At 34.7% G+C, this 20,141-nt stretch overlaps 1 protein-coding gene across 2 annotated transcripts in view; it reads right to left on the reverse strand.

Annotated features, from left to right (window-relative positions):
* Nucleotides 1-20,141, reverse strand: part of USP47 (ubiquitin specific peptidase 47) — a 118,803-nt gene that overhangs the window by 52,006 nt on the left and 46,656 nt on the right. For both annotated transcript variants that reach the window (XM_072725661.1, XM_072725660.1), the window contains 6 exons: nt 17,879-17,992; nt 16,265-16,403; nt 10,800-10,896; nt 9,064-9,209; nt 8,547-8,626; nt 487-636 (listed from right to left, as the gene is read on the reverse strand). In XM_072725661.1, the coding sequence (XP_072581762.1) occupies nt 487-636; nt 8,547-8,626; nt 9,064-9,209; nt 10,800-10,896; nt 16,265-16,403; nt 17,879-17,992 (726 nt within the window). The remainder of the gene's footprint in view (nt 1-486; nt 637-8,546; nt 8,627-9,063; nt 9,210-10,799; nt 10,897-16,264; nt 16,404-17,878; nt 17,993-20,141) is intronic.

Raw genomic sequence — 20,141 nt, forward strand, 5'->3', positions numbered from 1 at the left:
GACCCACATCGGGCTCCCTGATCAGCAGGGAGTCTGCTTCTCCCTATTCCTCTGCCTCTCCTTCCTCCTGACCCCTCCCCCCCAGTCATGCTCTAACTCTCTCTCTTAAATAAAATCTTAACAACGCACGCAAAACAAAAAGTACTTTCCAATACAAAAAATGGTCACAAAATAGCATTTCTAAAACAGACTAAATTTAGAGATTTAAAAAAAGAATAAAGTGAAATAACCTAGTCATCTATCAGAAAGGAGAAAATACTAAACCATGAGGCAGTACATTTGCATTCACTTTCCCTTTTATACATGCACTATTAGGACTCACTGAAGGGTTAAAAATCTTCTAGATCTTGCTAGTGTAAGTGCAGGAATTACTAACAACCCAAGAAGGTGTATCTAGGATGATACTTACCTTACAACAGATTATACCACTGTGCTATTATGTATTCTGTGTATGGATACACAAGCAGTCAGCTGAAAGGTACACACCACACTAGCAAATGCTTGACTGGACCCATAAGGCCGGATGACCAATGGAATATCAAGATATGTGTCGATTCTCCAGCCCTCATAACCACATTCCAGACATCTCACGTAGTCCTTCAGCTTTCCTTGATACAGTTCATTTATAAGATCAGCCTAAAAATAAGAAGATTAAAAAGTGCTCCTTAAAAATAATTTGTAAAATACAAAAGACACAATAATTCCTGCTTTAAAAATAAATTTCAAAGGATATTCATTCTTTACTGTTGAAGTTTTAGAAGGCCTTGATTTATCTAGAATTCTGTTTAAAAAAAATGAAAGCTTAACAAATCAACTAAAAATCAATAAAATTAGATTAAAATGAATTTAAGAATCAATGTATAAAAATTAACAAGATTAATTCTCTTATCACTAAAAACTCCACAATTTATTGAAGTCAGTTACCAATTTATTATACTATTAAGCTTCATGTTATCTTTTCATTAGGATGAGAATACATTACCACTTTAGGCATGTTGACAATTACATAACCAAATAACCAGCTAGTTTTACAGCTTTACATACGCATACCACCACTCTCATACAATACTATATTCTGATTTTCTAAAGTTCTATCTTCTAGCTCAAGATGCAAATGAAACTTTTTAACTTTCAGTAATATACATAAAACAATTTTTAAGGAGAAACATTACACTGCAAATTAAAAAAAATATATATATATATATACAGAAATTTAAAAAAAATCTTAAACTCCAGCTCCATCAAAATATCCTCATTTAAAAGAATGGATCTCCCAGAGAGAGGAGGCAAGATGGCAGAAGAGGAGGGGTCCTCGTTTCACGTGGTCCCCCAAATTTAGCTACATAACTATCAAACAATCCTGAACACCTATGCATTCAACCTGAGATGTAAAGAAAGAATGGCTGGAACCCTACAAATAGAAAAGTGACCACTTTTTTCAAGGTAGGAGTGCAGAGAAGAGAAATGGAGGTGCTATACTGAAGACAAACGGTGGGGAAAGGGTGCCTTTGTAAACCAGCTGCAGTGAAGTGATAGTCCTAGAGCTAAAACGGGGATCTTTAGAAATCTGCTCCTGTGAGAGACTTCCCTGCTTGAAAGGTGCTCAGAGATGAAGTGGGGCAGAACCTCAGCTTCCTTTCACTGTATACAATTTTATTTCTGTATGTATGTAAGTTTTGTTTTGTTTTTTAATAATTTTGGAATGGAGTACATTCTAACATCAGACCAAAATACACTCAGAACCAAATGGGTCACTGTTTTGGTAACTCAGTGAGATTATATTCTCTTCCAAACCACCCCCCAACCCTTTTGTTGTTCTTGTTTCCCTATAGAACTTTTGCATATATATATATTATATATTATATATAAATTATATATAATTTATATATTTGTAAATATACCTATTTATACAATATATATTTAAATATAATATGTATATTTATATAAAATTTATATTTATATATATATAAAATTTTGGAATTAAGTGCCTTCTAACATACAGACCAAGATACACTCAGAACCAAGTGGATCGCTGTTTTGGTCCACTGAGTGAGATTATAGTCTCTCTCTCTCCCCATTTCACCCCCTCCTTTTTTGTTCTTATTGTTTCTCTCTCTTTTCTCTTTTTCTTGGTCTTTTTTCTTTTATTTTCTGGTCCCTGACCTCTTCAGAATTGTCTAGTGTGTATTTTGCTTGGGTCATGGTTGATATTTTTTACTCTGCTCACTCGTACAGCCATTCTGCACTGGACAAAACGACTAGAAGAAGGAATTCACCACAAAAGAAAGAACAACAGGTAATACTCTCTGTCACAGATCTAATGGATATGGATTTACATGTCAGAGAAATAGTTCAGGATTACAACTACAAAGTTACTAGTTGTACTTGAAAAAAAGCATGAAAGACTAGAGAATCTCTTAGTGCAGAAATGAGATCTAATCAGGCTGAAATTTAAAAAACTCTGAGATGTAGTCTAAACTGGATGCTCTAGCAGCTAGGGTATATGAGGCAGGAAAAGAGAATAAGTGACACAGAAACTGAGTTGATAGGAAGGAAGCTGAGGAAAAGAGAAAAACGAGCCCACAGGAGAGGCTCTAAGAAATGTGATAGTCTGAAAAATAACATCTGTATTATTGGAATTCCAGAGAGCATAGAGAGAGAGGACCAGAAGGTATATTTGAGCAACTCATAACTGAGAATTTACCTAATCTGGAGAAGGAAACAGGCATTCATACCCAAGAGGTAGAGAGGACCCCCTCCCCAAATCAACAAAAAACAATCAACATCCTGACATATAATAGTGAAAACTGCAACTTATAACAGTGAAAATTGCAACTTTCAGAGATAAAGAGGAAATACTGAAAACAGCTTGAGACAAGAGAATCCTAACATATAGAGGGAGAAGTACTAGATTAACAGCGACCTATCCACAGAGACGTGGCAGGCCAGAAATGGCTGGCATGATATATGCAGGGTACTAAATGAGAAAAATACACAGCCAAGAATACTTTACCAAGCAAGGCTGTCATTCAGAACGGAAGGAGAGGTACAGAGATTCCAGGGTAGACAAAGTGAAAGAATATGTGACCACCAAACTAGCCCTGCAAGAAATATTAAGGGGGATCCTATAATCGAAAAGGGAGCCCAAAGAAACAGAGACAATCTGCAGAAACAGGGAGTGTACAGCTAATACAATGACACTAAATTCCTATCTTTCAATTACTCTGAACATGAATAGGCTATATGCTCTAGTCAAAAGACACAAGGTGGGATCCCTGGGTGGCACAGCGGTTTGGCGCCTGCCTTTGGCCCAGGGCGCGATCCTGGAGACCCAGGATCGAATCCCACATCAGGCTCCCGGTGCATGGAGCCTGCTTCTCCCTCTGCCTGTGTCTCTGCTTCTCTCTCTCTCTCTGTGACTATCATAAATAAATAAAAATTAAAAAAATAATAATAATCTTTAAAAAAAAAAAAAAGACACAAGGTATCAGACTGGATAAAAAAGCAAGACCCATCTATATGCTATCTTTACAAGAGATTTATTTTAGACCTAAGACACCTTCAGACTGAAAATGAGGGGGTGGTGAACTATTTACCAAGCAAATAGACCTCAAAAGAAAGGTGGGGTAGTATACTCATATCAGATAATTAGATTTTAAACCAAAGACTGTAGAAAGAGAGGAAGAGGGACACTGTATCATACATAAAGTGTCTATCCAACAAGAAGACTTAATAATTACGAATATTTATGCCCCTCATGTGTGAACAGCCAATTATACCAATTAATAACCAAAGTAAAGAAACACAAGGATAATAATACATTAATAGGCAACCTCAACACTTCACTTTCAGCAAAGGACAGATATTCTAAGCAGAAGATCAACAAGGCTTTGAATGGTACACTGGACCAGATAGACTTCCTGGATACATACAGAACATTCCATCCCAATACAACAGAATACACATTCTTCTCAACTGCACATGGAACTTTCTCCAGAATAGACCACATACTGGGTAACAAATCAGGTATCAACCAATACCAAAAAACTTGCATTATTCCCTGCATATTTTCAGACCACAATGCTTTGAACCTAAAACTAAATCACACCAAGAAATCTGGAAGGAACTCAAACACTTAGAGGTTAAAGAGCATCCTACTAAAAAATGAATGGGTCAACCAAGAAGTTAGAATTAGAATTAAATTAGAATTTAAAACATTCATGCAAATGAATGAAAATAAAAGCACATCTGTTCAAAATCTTTGGGATACGGCAAAGGCTGTTCTAAGAGGGAAACACATTTCAAAATAAGCCTTTCTCAAAAAAAAAAAAAGAAAGAAAAGAAAAGAAAAGAAAAATCTCAAATACACAAGCTAACCTTAGGCCTAAAGGAGCCGGAAAAAGAACAGCAAATAAAGCTTAAACCAAGCAGGGGAAGAAAAATAATAAAGATTAGAGAAGAACTCAAGATAGAGACCAGAAGAACAGTAGAACGGATCAATGAAACTAGGAGCTGGCTCTTTTTATTTTTTTAAGATTTTATTTATTTATTTATTTATTTATTTATTCATATGAGAGAGAGAGAGAGAGACGCAGAGACACGGACTGAGGGAGAAGCCCTGCCTGATGTGGGACTCAATCCCAGGTCTCCAGGATCACGCCCTGAGCTGAAGGTGGCACTAAACCACTGAGCCACCAGGGCTGCCCTTGGAGCTGGTTCTATGAAGAATTCATAGATGTGAAAATACTCACCAAGATACTAGCTAATAGGATCCAACAGTATATTAGAACGATTATTCACCATGACCAAGTGGGATTTCTTTCTGGGATGCAAGGGTGGTTCAACATTCATAAATCAAAGTGACAAGTCACGTTAATAAAAGAAAAGACAAGAACCATATGATCCTCTCAACTAATGCAGAAAAAGCATTTCACAAAACACAGCACCCTTTCTTAAAACTCTTCAAAGTGTAGGGATAGAGGGAACATATCTCAATATTACAAAAGCCATCTACAAAAAGCCCACAGCAAGTACCATTCTCAATGGGGAAAAACTGAGAGCCTTTCCTCTAAGGTCAGGAACATGATAGAGATGCCCATTCTCACGACTGCTGTTCAACACAGTACTAAAAGTCCTAGCCTCAGCAATCAGACAACAAAAATAAATAAAGGGCATTCAAATTAGCAAAGAAGTCAAATTCTAACTCTTCACAGATGACATGATACTGTATATGGAAAACCCAAAAGACTCCACCCCAAAATTGCTAGAACTCATATAGCAATTCAGCAATGTGGCAGAATACAAAATTCATGCACAGAAGTCAGTTGCATTTCTATACACTAACAATGGGACTTAAGAAAGAGAAATTAAGGAGTCAATCCCATTCACAATTGCACCAAAAACCATAAGATACCTAGGAATAAACCTAACAAAGAGGTAAAGGATCTGTACTCTAAAAACTACAGAACACTTGGGAAAGAAATTGAGGAAGACACAAAGAGATGGGAAAACATTGGAAGAATAAATATTTTAAAAATGTCAATGCTACCCAGAGCAATTTACACATTCAGTGCAATTCCTATCAAAATACCAAGGACTTTCTTCACACAGTTGAAACAAATAATCCTAAGATACGTATGGAACCAGAAAAGACCCCAAATAGCCAGAGGAATGTTGAAAAAGAAAACCAAAGCTGGGGGTATCACAATGCCTGAATTCAAGCTGAATTACAAAACTGTGATCAAGACAATACAGAACCAGCATATTGTTACATAGGTCAATGAAGAGATACAGAGGTCAATGGAACAGAATAGAGAACCCAGAAAGAACCCTCAACTCTATGGTCAAATTCATATTGTCACATAGGTCACATAGGTCAATGAACAGATACATAGGTCAATGGAACAGAATAGAGAACCCAGAAAGAACCCTCAACTCTATGGTCAACTCTATGGACAAAGCAGAAAAGAATATCCAGTCTCTTCAATAAATGGTGCTGGGAAAATTGGACAGTCACATGCAGAAGGATGAAACTGGACCATTCTCTTATACCATACACAAAGATAAACTCAAAACGGATGAAAGATGTAAATGCGAGACAGGAATCCACCAAAATCCTAGAGAACACAGGCAGCAACTTTTTTTACCTCAGCCACAGCAACTTCTTGCAAGACACAACTCTACAGGCAAGCGAAAAAAAAGCAAAAATGAACTACTGGGACTTCATCAACATAAAAAACTTCTGCACAGCAAAGGATATGGTCAATGAAACCAAAAGACAACCAAAAGAATGGGAGAAGATATCTGCAAATGACATATCAGATAAAAGGCTAGTATCCAAAAACTGTAGAGAACTTATCAAACTCAACACTCAAAAAACAAAGAATCCAATCAAGAAATGGGCATAAGACACGAACAGACACTTCTCCAGAGAAGGCCTACACATGGCCAACAAAAACATGGAAAAAAGCCCCACATCACTTGTCATCAGGGAACTACAAATCAAAATCACAATGAGATACCACTTTACACCAGTGAGAGTGCCTAAATTAACGACAGGAAACAACAAATGTTGGTGAGGATGCGGAGAAAGGGAAATCCTCTTGCATTATTGGTGGGAACGCAAGCTGGTGAAGCCCAATCTGGAAAAGTGTGGAGGATCCTCAAGAAGTTAAAAATAGAACTACTCTATGACCCAGTAATGGCTATCTACCCCAAAGATACAGATGTAGTGAAACAATGGACACCCGCTCCCCAATGTTCACAACAACAATGTTCACCACAGCCAAACTGTGGAAGAAGCTGAGATGTCCTTTGACAGATGAATGGATAAAGAAGATGTGATTGCATTCATGTGGATGGAACTAGAGGGTATTATGCTGAGTGAAATAAGTCAAGTGGAGAAAGACAATTATATGGTTTCACTCATATGTGGAATATAAGAAATAGTGAAAGGGACCATAAGGGAAGGTGAGGAAACTGAGTGGGTAAAAATTAGAAAGGAAAACAAACTGCGAGAGACTCCTGATTCTGGGAAACAAAGTGTTGCGGAAGGGAAGGTCAGTAGGGGGGGATAGGGTAACAGGGTGACAAGCATTAAGGAAGGTACATGAAGTGATGAGCACTGGATATTAAACCATATGTTGGCAAATTGAATTTAATTTTTTTAAAATGTGAATAGTGAAAAAAAAAATAAAAGCGTGAATGAATCTCTAAGTCCCCAAACTTAGCCAACTGGGCCTTCTGTCCCAAAAAAGGCAGGTAACTCCATTAGTAACGACCCTCCAAGTGAATGTCTTGCCTCAAAATTCTTGTCCCAAAAAGGGATATAAGGACAAGAGTAACTTCAGACCTATGAAGAAGAAATAGCCCCTACTATATACATAAATTTACTAAAATGCAATAGGACTAGGTAAAGAAACTAGATCACTAAGTAAACTTAATTTTTATTTAATATCTCTTAAGTAAGAATGGAAAAGGAAAGCATATTACAATTTACCTCTTTCATAAATGTACATCTCTTCAAGTGTCTAGGGCTTATAACCCATCATCATCATCTATACTAATGTCATTTATTTAATGAAGCTTTCTTCATTCATCTGCCTCAGTCATATTTTGATTATATCTTCTGCATCTGGGAGGGCATTTCTAAGTGGTTCAAATCAGTGTTTTTCAAAGAGTTTTGATAACCCACAGTAAGAAAATAATGTTATATCACAACCTAGTACGTCTAACTTAACAAAATTTGCACAATAGTACCCTTACTTTTGTGATACTCTTATACTTTTCTATACTATTCCATTTTTTAAGTGCTGATGTAGATTCATTAAATTGATTTTATAACCCACAAATGGATCACAACCTACAGTTCGAAAACTCTGGCCCCAGCCATCATCATAATTATAACAAGTATCTTACAGGTTCTTCCTCCCTTTTTATCCCTATGACACCCCAACCCCCATAATTAGAGCCAGTATAAACCCTCCTCTTTCCTGAGTTCTGAATCCCACCCAGTTCAGCCTTCTCTTCATCCCACAATGGTGTATCTAATGCTCTCCCCATTTCTAACCTATTCTTTTTCTACTGGCAAAAGAGTCAGATTAACAGGAATCTTAGAAGTCAAAAGAGTATCTCCTTGGTCAAAACGAAGGTAATATTCAACTATACTTAACCTGCTATAGATAACAATACGTATAATTTACTTGGTAAATATCTGAAAATATTGTTCAAAAATCCCCCCAAAACCAAACATACACATGTATGTATATATTTATATGTGAATTATACAGTTTTCAGTTAAAAAGACACCACCTAGATCATAGAAACCAACTTCCTTATTTTAAAGATGAGGAAATGAGGTCTAGGGTGGTTTAATGAGGATCTGTAGGACTCAGTTAATGGCTAAGTGAGAACCTAGTACTTTCAATTCCCCATTTGATACTTTAACAACTGGACTAATGCCAAAGTTTTAAAAATGTTACAACAGAACAAAAGTCACTTATGAATAATTTATTAGAAAACATTCCCTTCAACCTGAGATGAATTACCTGTTCTGTTTGTTTCCATTTCTGTTCCAAAGCATCAAACATGACTCTGCACAGTTCTTGTACATCATGCTGCTGCCAAGCTATTTTAAGATAAAATTTAATTAAAAACAGCAATAAATTTAGTGTAATTAAACATTAGTTTGCTTAAAAGCAAATTGTCAAAAACATGGGAAAGTAACATATGTTTCACAATGCTATAATATTTGCTATTTTTGTTACTTTTCACTGAGAGTTAAGAAAGATATTAAGAAAAATCTAGGACAACAAACTAAAAATTTTAGTTTATGTACATAAAATTAAGAGTTTAACTAAACTTTCTTTACAAGAAAATTTTAACTCATCAAAACTTTACCCCTAGTTCTTAAATTTTAAAAATAAGCTATTTTTAAATTCCAACAAAAGGCAATGAGGTTTATAGTAAAGTTAACTAAGTTATTAATATATCTTGTTCATAATATTGTCTCCCAGAATTCCTTTGAATATTAGAAACACTTATCATTACAAGAGAAATTAGTACCCTCACTACTATCCCATCCAAAGCTCCTCGTAACATCTGTGGTTTCAATAGCTCTCTTTTTGCTGGTTTGTAACAAAACAAAAAGCCTTTGAAGTTGGTATGGGATACTTGTCACAGGATCTTCTTCAGATTCTTCAAATTCCCACCTATTGAAATAAAATATTTGAATATTATTTATAAAACATTTTTATTCTTTAAAGCTATCATTTAAAAAAAAAAGAAAAAAAAAGCTATCATTAATATTAACGTGATAATAATGTAAGACCTTGACTCTGGGGGTATTCAGAATTTGGCTATTAACTGAAGCTATTATTATCTAATGAAATAGCTGCCTTTCCCTAATTCATAAATACAGAAAAAATTTAGACTTTAACAAGAAAAAGCATAAGAAGGCAACACGAATGAAAGGCAAAGCTCATCTAAAAGTAATCACAGAACCTGAATCTGATCAACTCTCTTTTTCTAATTATTAATTCATAAAAATACAGAGAACAGAACAATATTAAATGACACTATTGCATTCAGCTATCAAAATCCAAACTGTGGAAACCTACAGGATAAATGATACCAGTTTTCAATATATTTATTTTCAAGGAATAAACTGCAAGGAGGAAAAAAAGATGGAAGGGGATTAAAAAATAAATTAAATAGACTAAGACTCTTAACAGTCAGTTGACTGTATGGCTCTCGTTTGGATCCTAATTTGAACAGATTGTAAAAATTATGAGGCAATCAAGGAAACCTTATTAGCAATAACCTGAGATACATTTACAGGTGGATGATACAACGGGAGTGTGCTTCCAAATAATCAGAATAGAGGATATTAAATAAAAAAGACTGATCACGAGTTGATAATATTCAAAGCTAGGTGATGGGTACAGAGGGATTCATTACAAGGTCTATGTTCAAAAGTAAATTCAGATGATGACCTTCCACATGAATGGAATGATAATATAATGTTTGATTGAGCAACACAATCAATATTAGAAGTTCCAAAAATACTTTAAATATATATTCAAGGATGTTATTCAAAATAACACAAGAAAAGGGTAAAATTAATCTGTTCTTTAAAATGTCTTAAAAAATAAGTATGCATACCTTAAAGAAAATACACAAGAGTATATTAAACATATTATAATAAGATACTCATAAAAATAATTGTCTTTTACGGTTTATTTAAGTAGGATTTCCTTCATAGAAAAAAAGGATTTCCTTCATAGAGCATTTTAAAGTACCTGGCGTATACAATACTGGCTTTTACACCACACACACAACCCTCAAAGGACAGCTCTAAATTATATTTTAATTAGAAACAAAGTTTGCAGGTTTAAAAAGATAACTGTGTCTTAAATTGAGAAGTGTAAGGAAAGAAGAATATGGTTTAAATATCTAGATTATCACAAAAAGCCTAAAAGCCCCTATAAAATTTCTTTATAAAGACATTAAAGATGTAAGTAGGGAAGCTTTAATATGGTAATTTAACCCAAATGTAAATCTTATTAATTTTATCCTTTTCTGGTCTACACACAGACGGTTTTTTCTCTCCACAAATATTTTATATGTCAATCTCTCATAAGATCTTTTTCTTAGATAGTATTCAAGATGTGTTTCACAAGTGAGAAATGCCCCAAACTTTACAAATAAGTATAAGAAAGTAAATTAGATTTTATCAGTTAAAACCTGTACTTTCATTCTTATATCGGTTTTATTTATAAAATTTTTCTTTGAATACTCACTTATACAATGCATTCCTAAATTCTGGAGTCATAAAAAGTGTCTGCAAAAGGCTATTCAAATAGCAAGTCATTGCTTGGTTTACTAATCCCACATATCCTTTAAAAAGAAAACACAAGTATATATAAATCAGCATTTACATTAAAAAAAAAACAATAAGAATTTAATGAACAGTAAAAATTGAGAGGTTAAGGTTACTCAGTAGGAAATTACTTTAAATTTTTTCAACAATACCTAAGAAAGACCCCTTTTTCTAAAATGCTGTACTATGTAAATCTTGTTTCTCAGAAACAGTGAGGATATCTTGTTAAATATCCAGAGATATACAAGGATATTATGCAGCATTTAATAAAATTTAAAGAGGAATACTTCAATATGTTTACTTGATATAAAAATAATCTTTGTTCCCCAAATTGATAACTTGTTGATTAAAGTGGAAAAGTATAAACATTTACTTTAACTATCACACATCTGAAACAGGAAGACTGAACTGAACCAGCTATGCATGCTATCAGGCCTTATAAACCAATTTATGCCAAGAATTAGTAACATATGAGATAAATTCATTTTACATATAACTTAGAATGACTTCCTCTATTTTAACAAGAACATGAAGTATGAGATTGTCTACATCAGCACACTATGCAAAGAGTGACTACAAAGAAAGAAGTTAGAAATAGGCAAGAATAGAGAGAGGGAGGGCAGCCTGGGGGCTCAGTGGTTTAGCGCCCCCAGGGCGTGATCCTGGAGACCCAGGATCAAGTCCCACATCGGGCTCCCTTCATGGAGCCTGTTTCTCCCTCTGCCTGCGTCTGTGTCCCTCTCTGTGTCTTTCATGAATAAATAAATAAAAACTTTAAAAAAAAAAAAGAATAGAGAGAGGGAATGGGGAAGGGAAGAGGGAGAAAAAAGGAGAAGCTCATAGCAACTTAAAGTTCAAGTGAATGTTTAAAATTACTTAGGCTTATATATTTGTTTGGATATGGCTACCATTGTTGAGAACATTTCTGAAATTTCTCCTTTGAAGTAGACTTTAGGCCCAGTTTATGAGATACACATACACCAAAAAAATATCAGTCCCATCATTTTAGTTATGCCTCATTAAGTGAGCAAAATGTGGTAAACACTTTGCTTAATAATTAAACTTATTTACTCCCAGCTAATACTGAATGACTTGGGTATTTCAAATCAATCAATCAAATCTCTTCTCAGCAGATGCTGAAGGTGTTTACTGAAGTTTTTCAAAATACTTTTTCAATTTACCAACTATAATGTCTTGAGAAATGCTAGGTTCTGTAGATAACTATATTGCCAAAAGTGATGAAAGGACAAATATGCATGCTAAAACTTGGTCAGTTGTGGAAAAGAAGAACAGATTTCATGTTATCTGTATGGTTCTAAGAAGAGATCAAGTAGCTGCCCAGTTTTCATTTTGGACTAAGGTTCAAGTTTTTATTTCTAATGCCTTTCATATTTAAGAATACTGTGTTTATAGAGGTGCTTGGATGGCTCAGTAGGTTAAATGTCCAACTTTTGATTTTTGGCTCAGTTCATGCATGATATCAGGATTGTGAGATGGAGCCCTGTATCGGGCTTCATGCTAGGCATGGAGCTGCTTAAGAGTCTCTCTTCCCCACCCCCCTCTCAAAAAAAGGGGAAAAAAACTACCATGTGTTGTGTGTGTGTATACATACATATATTCTACTGTACATCGTTTAGAATTTTAAGTTGCTTCAATTCCTAACCATCTCCAATCTGAGTTGTTTTCATAGCACCCTGTCTTTAATCTATATTGGAGCCTTCAGTTCACTATTCTGTAATGACCTATTTACTTATATGTCTTCCCTATCAGACTGTGAGTGGAGAGATCAAATCTGATTAATCTCTCTATCCTACTACTTAGCATAGCAGCAGGTGCACTTAAGGGGAAAGTGCATATGAAACACAAATTTGTATGATATCTGCCCTGATTATTAATAATGAAGTACTATTTCATTCTTAGTTCATATAAAAAGATTCTTTGACACAAACAACAGTGCTTTGGCAGGAGACAAGGCTGGTCTACATCTTGTTGGCTAAGACTGCCTGGAATTTCCCTTTTTCTCCATCTCCCTCCCGTAATCACTCAACAGTCAGGATGAATACTATTATTGTCCTTTGTGTACCCATATACCAATTATGTATCACTTATGGGTGACTTGTTTCCCTTCCCCGGGCTTAAAAAAAAGATGATAGGAGAAGAGAGTTTAAAAGGAGGGAGTGGCAGTACTTTATTACCAATGTTCTTTATTTTCTCATCAGCAATAAAAATCATACAGAAAAACATATAGTCATTTGTACTTGATTTCGCACCATATTTGCACAGAATGAACAGTTTCTCATGTAAAGGTACTATTTGCAAAACTATGAAGATTTCAGTAATATTCATAAAAGCGCTACTGAATAGAAATCTTTTGTCATTAAGCATTGTCCACATCAAAAAACTTCAAATGACAACTGTTATCAAATGGGTCCTGTATGGACACCTGGGTGGCTCAGTGGTTGAGTGTCTGCCTTTGGCTCAGGTCGTGATCCTGGGCTCTTGAATTGGGCTCCGTGCAGGGAGCTTGCTTCTCCCTCTGCCTGTATCTCTGTCTTTCTCTGTCTCTCATGAATAAAATCTTAAAGATAAAAAGGGTCCTATAACTTAAACAGCTATGAATCAATACTGTAAATGTGAGCCACTAAGGGAAAAGAAGGTGATTCTGTGAGGGGCACATGTGGAAAGAAATCCTGAACAGAACCAGCAGGTAATGAAGTAGCCATCAAACGGTCCAAAATGAAGAATATAGAATGCAACAGGCCAACTCCTAGAGCTGATAAAATAAAAGAATTGTTAAAGAAACTGGCCAAGGACAGTTATCATAGATTCAGATAATGGATCACCTCAAGTCCATATTAGCCTTCAATCTGCTCCTTATCCCTTAGTATTCATATACACAATACCCCACCCTGGCCGGCTCATAGTACCTCCTATCAACAGTGGCTAGCTACCCTGAGGGGGTTGGGGTTGGTAGGCAAGGGAGACAGAAAAGAATTTATCAAATCCCTAAACCTCTTGCATTAGGAGAAATGTGTTCCTGGAGCCCTGGGTCGAAATCATGATGGCATTTTCCAATAAAAATACTTTGTACACTGTGCCAAGATTTACAATAATGTAAGGAAAATGCAAATTCAACAGTCACTAACAACATTATGTTTGAAACACAACTACTTTGGATACTTATAAACTATTTTAGTTCAGAAAGGCAGGACCCCTAGAAAACTGGAGGAAAAATATACAGGTAGGAAAAAGGAGTGGAGTAGAAGTGCGTGAGAAATATAATTGGGAATGAAGGCTATTATTACGTGACAATTTAGAACAAAGGCCTCTAAATTTTTTTTTTTAAATAAACTTCAACAGTAATTCAATGATCAGAAAGAATCAGAAATAAAAATAAGGAAATAATCAGAAATAAAAATAAAAACCTATGTACAAGAATGTTCATCATAGGGATGCCTGGGTGGCTAAACAGTTGAGCACCTGCCTTCAGCCCAAAGTGTGATCCTGGAGTCCCAGGATGGAATCCTGCATCGGGCTCCCTGCACAGAACCTGCTTCTCCCTCTGCCTGTGTCTCTGCCTCTGTGTCTCTCATGAATGAATGAATAAATAAAATCTTTTTTTTAAAAAAAGAATGTTCATTATAACATCAGTAATAATTTGCTTAAATATCTAAATCATTCAATGAAATACCGTTTTTCAGTCATTGAAAACCCTATATTAAAATACTATATAATAGCACTGAAAATGTTTATCAGAGAATTAAAGAAAAATACACAGTAAAAAATGCTCATAACATATGATACCCCATTTTCTTAAAAGCACACATATGGAGGAAAGATAAAATAGAAATAAGCAAAATCACTAAGTAGTTTCTGCTAGTAGTATAGTGATTTTCACTTTCTTCATTTTAAAGTATGACAATGAGCATATATTACATTTGTATAATCAGAGAAAGAACTTTTTTTAAAGTATGAGTCAGTCTCTAGGAATTTATAGGCATCATAGAGCCATAGAGCATACAGCACAAAGTAGGAGTTCTGTAAATACTCCTACATAAAGGACTGAATTGGTTGTCAGAATACAAAGCAAATAGTTCAAGAATCCTGATTTGTTAAATCTGGAACTTTCTCAAAGTATTCCAACTATCTCAGAATAACCTAGGGTGCTTATTTAAAACAAAATGGAATTTATCTAACCAGAAATTTTGAAAAGTAATGCCTTGGAACCCACTTTTGACAAGTGTCCCCAAATGACTTTTAAAGAAACAAAAATTTGAGAATCACTATTCTAGACAGACAGTGTAACAATGAATAGCTTTATTATCTCCTATTATCTGAAACAGAAAATAATTTTGTACCCTCTTTTATTCCTGGTACTTAACTATAGAATGTTCTACTGATACAAATGATTCTAAATACCAAACATGACCAGCTTTTACTGGTATTTTCAGAACAAATACGCCAGTAACCCTGTACAAATGATCAGCTATGAGGACATTATTCTACATTTTAATTACAAAATATATTAACTAGAAAATTACAGATCACATTAGGACAACATCTGCAATGTTATGCTATAGTTTTATTTTCATACTAGATACTTGCATATAGTACTTAAAACCATCTCTGTTTCTGAAGTACTTAAGAGATTCTGCAGTCACACCTAGCAGTACCAGCTGTGCAATCGAAGGCTTCTCAGAACCCAGGTTCCACTTCTTTTAACATGAATAATAGTATCTACTGCAAAGGTTTGCTGTGAGATCAAATGTTATGTAGAAGTACTCAGATCATATGTAAGGCAATTAATCAACCTTACAGATAAAGGGATAAACTCTTACATAAATAAAGCAATTTTAGCGCTCAATAAATTGAAAAAATTCAAAATTCTAAGTTTATTAATGCTCAGAAAAAAAGTTAACAGGAATTTTAAAATTACATGATTAGTTTCAAACATATGATTAAACTAAAATATGACACAGTAGGTCTAATAAGTTTGGCCCATCTGCTTCAAAATGGAAGTATCCCCCCCATAGTCTATCCTAATCCATGAAGATATAATAGAAACTCCTTCCAAAGAAAGTCACCTTAAGATCAGATTCAAAATAGAAAACTAACAAAAAGAAAAGTCTTCCCTCAAAATACAGTATTCAATATTTTTTTTACTTTATTACTAAATAGTGGCAGTAACAATATAGTAAGGGAAACAACGAATTGAGGGAAAGAGAAGCCAGATTATTGTTCTATTTCTGTTAACTAGTGATCTTGCTTTGGGTCTCAATTTTCTAATCCATAAAATGAGAGGATTAGGCTTGAGAGCTCTCCGATTACTGAGTCTAACACGCCATGATTTTGTGAAAAGACCACAAAAATAGTAATAAATCTTACCAGTTTCTGATTTATTCAAAATAGATGAATAGGAGTAGTTTTGGCTGACATAATCACTGGTAGAGCCCACAGAACCTTCTCTTGGAAGTGGACCTATAAATCGGTCATGGACACTATCATCTCCGGTACTGGAATCCTCCTAAAATGCAGTATAACCAATATTTACTGAATGGCATATGTTGCTGAAACAATGGAAAAAAAAAAAACACATACTAATTGCTGAGGCAATGAAAAAAACACAAGGCATTACTATTACCACCACAATATTCAAAGGCATGCATACTCTCCCATTTCCTATAGGAAGGCTCAATAGATGCCCAATGTAAAACACTGTGGAGAGGTGCTCATGTCTCTTTTCAAAGTTCTTACTTTTGCAATTTCCCTTAATTCTCTTTCAAATTTTGTTTATAGGAGAGAAGGAGAAAGTTCCATTGTGAACTCTTTGATGACACGGTCTGTCATTTATTTTTATATCATCCTTGCCAAGTAGACTTAGCAGGTAGGCCATACTTAAAAAGTTTTGGATAAAATGGATCATTTCCTATTGTCTCCAATAAAACTTCCTATTAACGAAGATGTTAAAATGGATTCAGGGATATAAAATCAGCATAAATAATTAAGACACAGCTGAAGAGTAATTACTGTGCATTTTTTAAAATTCCCAAACTGTGGATTTAGAGTTCCCAAAATTAATAGGTAATTTATATTTCAAAGTCATTCAGATTAATCAAAATCTTCTCACGATGTCCTAAAAATAAGTGATGAGATAGAGCATATTCTAGTATTGCTTCAGTATGGATGCTCTGTGTTTAATTATTGTCTACTGTCCAGACAAGTATTCTAATTCACAACAGACTTCTACATGAAAAACATCAAATTGAAGAACTTTTCCTGAGTGAAGTTTCATTGAAGAGAAGGGTTCTGAAAAAGTCGATAAAGTCTGTGAGCCTTAGTTTCCTCAGCCTGTAAAACAGCAAGGTAAATCAGACCAAGTTTTCTCAATCTTTTTTAGGAGTAACCCTCAAATTGGGAGTTACTGGATTAGATGAGCTCTAGGGCCACTGGACCATATCGGAAAGCCTACTGAAATATGAACTGAAGCAAATACTAAATGATTAGAAATAAAAAGCACATAACTTGAAAAAGTAATTTTTCCAGAAAGGGGGGTGAGAGTAGGAGCAAAATTATCAGAGTGGAGAATTCTGGGGGTCTGTCCCTACCCTAAAATACAGAAAAATCCAGGCATAACTGCCAAGGACTTACAGCAACCAAGCAAACACTTAACCAAAGGAGAAACCACTGACACATAATAGGAGCTCTCTGCAGTGTTTTCACTTATTCTGGATCTACCCCATACCTGTCGTGGTGGTAGTCTTGAAAACAGCAACCCCTGTTTCCAGGGCAGCAACAGACCATGCTACAAACACAAGCAACAGTGGTCTACATGCCCACTGTTGCCATGTTAACATATACACTTACAGTAAGCCAACATAAAACAGAAAAATAATTTATTATACATAAATTACAAATTATCTCTCTCCTTCCTTTGGAATACTTCTTCCCAATAGTGACAGTACAGAAAAATTATGAATACGAGGCTTCTAAAAAGTTTACCAGCAGTATTTGAGGCTGTTCACCATCTTTATCTGTCAAATGCAGAAAGTTCTTCTTTCCTGGCTCAAAATTAGCATCAAGAAGAGACTTGTCACTGGTATGGTCCAGTGGAGCCTATGGGCATGAAATAAAATATCTCAGATTACAAGGAACATTAAGTATAATAAAATAAAACAAGGAATATGTAAATGAATCCACAATTTTTGGGTTCAAACTATTTTTTTAAATAAAGATTCTGCTAAATTCTGTTAATCTGGACTCGGAATTAACTTATTTACTCATGTATTAGGATGGCTAACCCCATGACCTTGCATATACTGACAGTTATCCCAGATGTGCATATTGCCTAACATCTTAAAAAAAAAAAAAAAAAAAAAAAAAACCCGGAGGAAAAAAAGGTAAAGGAGTAATGTAAGTATTATACAAAAAAAATAAGTATAAACATTTATGTTTCTATGTTCTCTAAAATGTATTCAATACAATATATAATGGATTTTCATGAAGACTAGCTAAAGATAACTTTATGTAACTGTAAAAACATATTTTGATATATGAATATGAGAATTTCCAGATAAGCAACACACTAAAAATCCAACCAAAATAATTTGTAATATACCAACACGGGCACTTTAAGAACTTTAAGAACTCCTGAAAGAAGTGATAGCCTATCTCAAGTCCGCTGCCAGGATCCAGAGGATCCCAGGAACAGAAGTGATCACTCTTGAAAATGAAACACCTAAGATATGTAGTCTTTACATAACTCTTTATCTGGTAAGGCAATTTCATTCTGGTGCACTCTGGTTGGTGGATGATACAAGGAGCTCTGCATGCTTTAAGTCTATACTAGGAACTCACAGGCTAGTACATTGTTGAGAAAAATGAGAGATGAAATGAACACCCCATTCTTTGCTTTAAAACTATTTTATTATATTAAAGAATATTTTTAATGCTTCCAAAACATGAGAAATGCCTCCTTAGGAGGACTTATTTTAGGGCAATGCCTTTCTTAGGAACTTAACATTATATGAAAGTATGAATAGGTACTAGGGAAAACAAAAACAAAAACTCTAACTGTAAAAGATGTTGCCACTTGCTATTTGTGTGACTTTGGGAAAGTTAACTCCATTTCCCCATGACTCAGTTTCTTTACCTATGTCATGAGGCTGCAATAGGACCTACCTCACAGAGTGGTTATTAAGAACTAAATGAGGTTTTACTTGTATAAAGCCTCACACAGGAACAATTCTAAGTACACAGTAAGTTTAAAGTGTTAAGTAAATAAAATAATAAACATATGATCTCTCTTAACTGGCTCACATCTAGAAGTCCATGAGAAAAATGGGACATAAAAAATCAGAGGCTAGGAGAAGCCACATGAAAGGAGAAAAGATATGTTTGGGTCCTTCACATTTCTGATAAGAAACCAGATAATATAGCAGGAATACATAGGGATTTTACCTCAACAAATATATGTATCTATGTGTAAGAGGTGGTGGGTAGCCAAGTGGGTTAGGTTTGCACAAAAGCAACATGTAGCACAGTGCAGTAACCAGGTAAAAGAGTGTATTTACAGAAATGTACAGTAAGCAAATAAAAATACAGAAGTCAAGTACTTGAGAACAGTCATAGCTAAAGAAAGAGAAATAGGTAATCTTGACATAGATTTAAAGCTATTATAGATGTTAATTTAACACCCATCTTTGGAGTGCCTAGGGAGACTAGAGATGGAGGATGCAAAATTAATACTATGAGATATCAGCCACCAAAATATATGCATTTTACCACATGGAAAAGACACAAATGAATAACAACTATAATTTAAAAATGCTATGATAAGTGGCATAGCAGAAGAAGAAAATATACAGTTGGGGGACAAAGAAAGAAATTACTGTTGAAGTGGCATAAGGAAACATCTTGTAAGGTTTCTTAAAAGTACAAGATAAATAAGACTTGAGGAGACACACATGACCGTATAGAACTATCCTTTAAATTAAAAAAGAGGCAACATTAGAAGTTACATGGTGATGTAACAGGGAGTATTCAGAATTTCAGATTAAATATTAGTTCTCTTTGCATATTTTGTTGGACTCCTGATTTTACTAATCAATTTCAGAGGGAAAAAGTTGGTTAATGTAAAACATTAGTTGCACATTTTAAAAATGTAAATATATTATAGAATAGAAACCAAAATATCATGGATTTTAAGGGCAAATGAAGCAACATCAAACATCTGTGATTCTTGTATGGACCCAGTTAAAACTCT

This window comes from Vulpes vulpes, chromosome 11 (assembly GCF_048418805.1).
Source record: "Vulpes vulpes isolate BD-2025 chromosome 11, VulVul3, whole genome shotgun sequence".
Lineage (NCBI taxonomy): Eukaryota > Metazoa > Chordata > Mammalia > Carnivora > Canidae > Vulpes > Vulpes vulpes.